Source organism: Mus caroli, unplaced genomic scaffold (assembly GCF_978045245.1).
Source record: "Mus caroli unplaced genomic scaffold, Mus_caroli_1 scaffold_7, whole genome shotgun sequence".
NCBI lineage: Eukaryota > Metazoa > Chordata > Mammalia > Rodentia > Muridae > Mus > Mus caroli.
This window is the reverse complement of record NW_028227262.1, coordinates 81,201,192-81,207,858: the sequence shown is the minus strand read 5'-3', so window position 1 is coordinate 81,207,858 and position 6,667 is coordinate 81,201,192. Positions and strand designations below refer to the sequence as shown.

Genomic DNA, 6,667 nt, shown 5'->3' with positions numbered 1-6,667 from the left:
GAGTGGCATAAAACATCCTGTTTAGATGATGGAAAGTACAACGAATACATATATACTTTAGGACAGACAAAAGAGTTTCCATTAGGTGGTAAGCTTTTTACATTTTACCTGGTTGTTCTACTTTGGAAAAGAATGGCTTCATAGAATGAGAAAAAGTAAACAGAGGCATGTAGTGACCAGCCTGTAATGTCTGCAGCTGACATAGGCTATGGGATGCAGTGAATATTCACCATTTTAGACTTGGATACTTATCTGTTTTCAGCAGAGTTTTATGACATACTCAACACATAGATGTCAGTAACAGTCAGTCTGCTTGTTTGGCCCATCCTATGCCTCCTTTCTCACATGAGTTCTGCTAGAATAAATATTGATGTTTGCCACAGAATGAAGCCCACCACTTCCCACTTCTAACTTCAGTGGAGAAAGGAAGCCCATGGGTCTCACCACTACTGTTGTAAAATCTTTTAATCTAAAACAATGAAAGTAGTGAAAGAACAATAAGCAAGTATGTTAATGAGCTTCTAGTCTCTGTTCCTGCCTTTACTTGTTCTGTAGTTTGGTTTTAGATCTTACCTACTCAGGAGAATTTTAAGTATTAGATGAAAATTAAACTTGTTTCTGCCTTTGCAAGGAAATATTTGTGTTTTGATTTTAATGACCCATTTTCTACATTTATTTCACTACTATGCATTCTGCACGATTTATCCTTTGTACAAACTGAGCTGTACTGTACCATTTAATGACAGAAGTAGGAAAGAAATAGCCCTGGTGGCACACATCTTTAATCCTAGCACTTGGGAAGAAGAGGCAGGAAAACCAGGAGTCCAGCCATCCTCAAATATATAGTGAGTTAGTCCATTTGGGCTTGTGACCTCCTGTCTCAAGTGGGGATACTAAAATGAGATGAAAACCAACAAATGAGCAAACAAGCATACAAGCACAGCCTCATTGTTTTTGTTTTGCTTTGTTTTGCCAGTGAGGTAAGTTCCATCCTGGAGTCATGGCAGTGTACTTATACTTCTTTTGAGGGAAGTTTTGGCTTGCAGTGGAAAGGCAGCTTCTCACCTTGACTTTGATGGCATAGTCTACTTTTGCAAGAGTGAAATCCTACTGAAATGGCTTTCGAAAACGTTCTGTGGAAAGTAAGAATTAATAGACGGCAAGTCTTCATTCCCAATTGCCAAACAGGAGACAAATTCATCAGACAGCAGAGTCTGCGCTGGGATAGTTTCACTGGGTGAGTCATTTTGCAAAATGATGCTGGTTTCCTCCTGTCTTGAGTTTTTTATGTCAAGAGAATTGAATTCTCCTTGATTTAAAACGAGGCACAATTCATCAAGAATTAGTGTTTTGTTTAGTAAAGCCATACTTGAAGCAGAAAATTGGAAGTTGGGATATGTTTTCAATCTGGCAAAGTGGTCATCTGTGGTCTCAAGGGATGTAGGGTCTCTTTCATCTCTGTTAATGAAATGGTTTCCTCCAGGAGGAACATTTGAAACCTGGGGTTTGTATCCAGTGTTGAGATCAGGAATATACACAACAGAAGAACTGGTAGACAGCATTCCTAGAGGACAGTCTCTTGTCTCAAGGAGTCCTGTGAGCCTTTCTTCTTTGTAATCTGTGGGTTTGTGTTCCAGGGGAGAGATTTCACTTATCTCTGTAAGGACAGGATCCACATACAGGGCCTGCTCACTGGCATTATCATTCTCAAATACACCTTTTTCCTAGGGGGAAAAACATTACTTCATTTTACAGGCAACCCATCACCACCAAAACCCCCAAAATTATTTAAAAGAGCTGAAACTTTCTTTCTCCAACTTTCGTTTCCTTTTCCCTTTATCTGAGTGTTTATCTCCTGGATGATTTCCTCCTTCTGCCCTTTTGGTTTGTTCTAAATCTTTACGTAGGTCTCACAAAGAGAGAATTAAAAATAATCCATGTCTAGCTGAGACAAAAGGATGGACCATCTAGAGACTGCCATACCTGGGGATCCATCCCATAATCAGCTTCCAAACGCTGACACTATTGCATACACTAGCAAGATTTTGCTGAAAGGACCCTGATATAGCTGTCTCTTGGCTATGCCGGGGCCTAGCAAACACAGAAGTGGATGCTCACAGTCAGCTAGTGGATGGATCACAGGGCCCCCAGTGGAGGAGCTAGAGAAAGTACCCAAGGAGCTGAAGGGGTCTGCAACCCTATAGGTGGAACAACAATATGAACTAACCAGTACCCCAGAGCTCGTGTCTCTAGCTGCATATGTATCAGAAGATGGCCTAATTGGCCATCAGTGGAAAGAGAGGACCATTGATGGTGCAAATTTATATGCCTCAGTACAGGGGAACGCCAGGGCCAAGAAGTGGGAGTGGGTGGGTGGGGGAGGGTGTGGGGGACTTTTGGGATAGCATTGGAAATGTAAATGAAATAAATACCTAATAAAAATAAATTTTATGCAAAAAAAAGGATAATCCATGTCTTAAGCATATTTCTTGGTTAAAACCTTTTTTTAAAGTTTTTATTTGTTTATTTTTATTTTATCCTGAAAATCCTTCATTCAAATGATGTGTATCTAGACTACATTTATTATTGTGTTGACTAGTTTTTGTCAATGTGACACAAGGTTATTTTGGAAGAGGAGTGAGACAGTGTAGCCATAGATTGGCCTGTGGGCAAGTCTGTGGTGCATTTTCTTGATGATGATTGATGTGGGAGAGACTAGATCATTGTAGGCAGTGCTACCCCTGAGCTGGTTGGTAGTCCTGGGTGCTATAAGAAAGCAGACTGAACAGGTTATAGAAAGCAAACCAGCAAGCAGCACTCCTCCATGGCTTCTGCATCAGTTCCTGCATCAATATCTTGCCCTTCCTTCCCTGGGTGATAGATGGCCAGCCATAAGATGATCTCTTTCCTCCCCAAGTTGCTTTTAGTCATAGTGTTTATTCATAGCAACAGACAGCTAACTAAGGCAGTGGGCTCACCCAACTTTAAGCAGAGCCACATAAATAGGTCTGGTCTGCCCAAGCTAAAATCAAAATATAACTCAAATATAAAATTGTTAGGATAGGTGGTAGAGTAATTGACAAACTGATAGCCTAGATGTTAATTATATATCACACTATATAGTTTACATAATTGCTATGGTTATGCTCAATTTATATCTGAAAAAGGGAGCCTTTTAATTGGACAAATAGGTGGAAATGTTGTGGGTTGCCTTGGTGCTGTTTGTATTTTGATGTTAATTCAGCTTCATTAAGAGGTGCTGGCCCTGAAGAGGAGTAGATCACATACTCAGGTGATCTCATTTGGCCTTCTCCCCATTCTAATTGGCTAAATAAAGGTGGAAGCTGATGATTGGGCAATGGAAGGTGGGTCTCAGAGAGGGAGGAGGACAAGGCAGAGTTGGGGGAAGAGGAGGTGGAAGGAGGATGGAGCAGAACCACAGGGCCTGGAGAAGCTGCAAATAGTCTCATTGCTGGGGAATAGATTAGTACAGTGATAGTTCTGTACAATCTAGGCATATAGATTATAAATATAATGACTGGGTTGTGTGGGTTTTTTTTTTTATACAGGCTTATTGGGATAAGAAGTTAACACAAGAGTCCCTTCAGTACTTGAGTTCACATCACCCTCCTTCCCAGAATATTTTTTCTCTTGTGAAAGTTCTTATCTTTCCATATTCTTCTCTCTGCTTTGTAGCTGTCAAAGCTTCTCCCAACTGCCTAGCATCCCTAGGCTGTCCTGTGAACTCCTCTTTTCCTGGAAAAAATATACATACATATATGTATACATATACACATACACATACATATACATAGACATTCTAATGACCAGACTGAACTCTTCTTGGTCCTAACTGATATTTTAATTATGGATATTTTGTTGTTGTTTACTGTTTATTTATAGATTTATTTATTTTATATGTATGAATGTTTTGCTTGCATATATGTGTGTTCATTATGTGTGTATATAGTACAGTGGAGGTCAGAAAATGGCATTGAATCCTCTGGAACTAGAGTTATGGATGGCTATGGGCCACCATGTCAGTTCTAGGAATTGAACCTTAGTCCTCTGCAAGAGCAACAGATATTCTTAACCACTGCACTGCCTCTCCAGCCCCTGCTTATTTGTTTGACAAGGTCTCATTATGTAGCTCTGGTTGGCCTTGAAATCATCCTCCTCCTGCTTCAGCCTTCCCTATGCTAGTTTTATTGGCACACCCCATCACACTGGACACCAATCAGTTTCTGTTTGGTGCTGTTTGATTACCTGTAATAATTTTGCAACATTGCTATTTTCCATATTAGGAATATCTTCATAAAGCCACTTTGGGATCATCAGTAAAACTTTTCTTTTAATTCTAGAAAACAAAAAGATACGTTAGAAGCAGCTCCTTCCTTCCTTCCTTCCTTCCTTCCTTCCTTCCTTCCTTCCTTCCTTCCTCCCTCTCTTCCTCCCTCCCTCCCTCTTCCTCCCTCCTCCTCTCTCTTCCTCTCTCTCTCTTTCTCCCCCTTCCTTCCTTCCTTCCTTCCTTCCTTCCTTCCTTCCTTCCTTCCTTCCTTCCTTTCCTTTTTGGTTTTCTTGAGACAGACTTTCACTGTGTAGCCCTGGCTGTCCTGGAACTTGCTCTGTAGGCCAAGCTCGTCTTGAACTCAGAGAACCCCCTGTCTCTGCCTCCTAAGTGTTGAAATTAAACACATGATCATCACACTTTCTTGGAACATTTCTTTTAAATTGGTGCAGGCAACCATAGGCAATGAATGGAGTTAAAATGGAGTACAACTTAGCCTATGAAGCAAAGGCTTCCATCGTTTTCTTAATAAGCATTCAGTAAGAAGCCGATTTGATATCTTGTAAAAAGTTCCTCTTGGTGCTATCTTTGTGTATAAAAGCACCTTCTACTTTGACTGAGCAAACTACATTGTGCAAACAGGTTGTACCCGGGATGTAGAGAAGACCACACTGACCTGAGGTATGGTTTTACACATGAGGAGCCTGGGGAAAAACAAGTAAGACCTGCTCTTGTTTTAACAGGATCTCTAAACACATTTATTAAATAACAACCAAAATGGCTGAGTGAACTTTGACTTTGATTGGCATCAGGGAAAAATGATTTCTTTACATATATTTATACAATTTTTATGACTCAGTTTTAAAAATTAACCCATATTCTTTTTATGCTTATAATTAGACCAAGATAATGACTTGATGCTACTAGGATGTTTTTACATAGCATTCTGATGCGGTATACAGTGATTTTTTTATGTATATTTTTAAAATTTATCTACTCTTAGTTTCATTATATTTGTGTGGTGATACAATATTCTGAAAATATCTTTCATTGTAAAGGACTGGAACTTTTGCTGGATTTCACAACCAGAATTAAAAATACACCTCTAGGTCACCTATGACTTAAGACTACTAATCTACTGTGTCCTCAGCTTGTTTAACCTGCCTTTAAGAGTACAATGTAGCAGTTGACTTTACTTGCCTGGGATTTCCCATGCAATCAACATTTACAACCTAAGGTAATGCATGGCTATAATCTTAAATTACGTACCATTCCCTGACCCAGATACTGCATGTGTATTATTTGCTTAAACCAGGAACTACAGAAGTTGAAAGCCACTTACTGAAATCTACTATAAAGGTTGAAAGCAATCATGTATGGACACTGGATGATAAACAATGGTATTTGTTTTCTGGGTCAGTTGGGATCAGTTGGTGTCAGTTGGACTTAATCCCTTATAAAACTGTTAGAGATTTCTGTAGAGTATCCCACTCCTCCTCATGTGATGCTTTCTGTTCTGCTCAATAAATAAAGAGTGAAGCCCCTTGAAAGGGACAGACACAGCATTCTTAGATAGACAGATATTCAACGGGATAAATACACACAGAAACATAGACAGACAGAGCCACAAGACAGCCTTCAAGCAGGTACAGGTTCAGACTCATACAACAGACAGATGAGAACCAAAGGTAGCAGAAGCATAAAGCAGAGGATTCAGATCTGGACTTGTTCCTTCTTGGTAAATGACTCCAAGGGAAGTGCTTTTAGTTCTTTCCTTAATGTGACACTGATGCATTATGGGTAACTTGGTCTTTTTGTTTTGTTTTTCTACATTATTTTTATTTCATATTTATGTAGGTTATTTCTTTTTCAATGGATTTTTCATATTTTTGATTGATTCATGAGTGCCATCAGCAAGGTAACTTTTTTGCTTCTTCAAAAAATGTTATTGGCATATGTCCATTTTAGATAGTGATAAATCTTAGGAGGATATTTTCATCCAAGGATATTGGGTGGTAGCTTGGTCTTATTCTCTAACGTGTATAATCTGTACATATTTAAAATGTGATTTTTGGCCTCCATTTTAGTTCTGATTCTAATAATAGTCTTGTATCAGTAATGTTTAATTGTATTAAATAACAGTATCTTTGCAAAACACATGAAACTCAAGAAGGACGAAGACCAAAGTGTGGACACTTTGCCCCTTCTTAGAATTGGGAACAAAACACCCATGAAAGGAGTTACAGAGACAAAGTTTGGAGCTGAGACGAAAGGATACACCATCTAGAGACTGCCATACCTGGGGATCCATCCCATAATCAGCCTCCAAACGCTGTCACCATTGCATACACTAGCAAGATTTTGCTGATAGGACCCTGA

At 39.4% G+C, this 6,667-nt stretch overlaps 1 protein-coding gene across 3 annotated transcripts in view; it reads right to left on the bottom strand.

Moving 5' to 3' along the window:
- Positions 1–1,085: 1,085 nt before the first annotated feature.
- Positions 1,086–6,667, bottom strand: part of Il23r (interleukin 23 receptor) — a 69,922-nt gene continuing 64,340 nt past the window's right edge. For all 3 annotated transcript variants that reach the window (XM_085839671.1, XM_085839672.1, XM_021165800.2), the window contains exons 9-10: positions 4,267–4,357; positions 1,086–1,724 (exon numbers count right to left, since the gene is read on the bottom strand). In XM_085839671.1, the coding sequence (XP_085695797.1) occupies positions 1,086–1,724; positions 4,267–4,357 (730 nt within the window). The remainder of the gene's footprint in view (positions 1,725–4,266; positions 4,358–6,667) is intronic.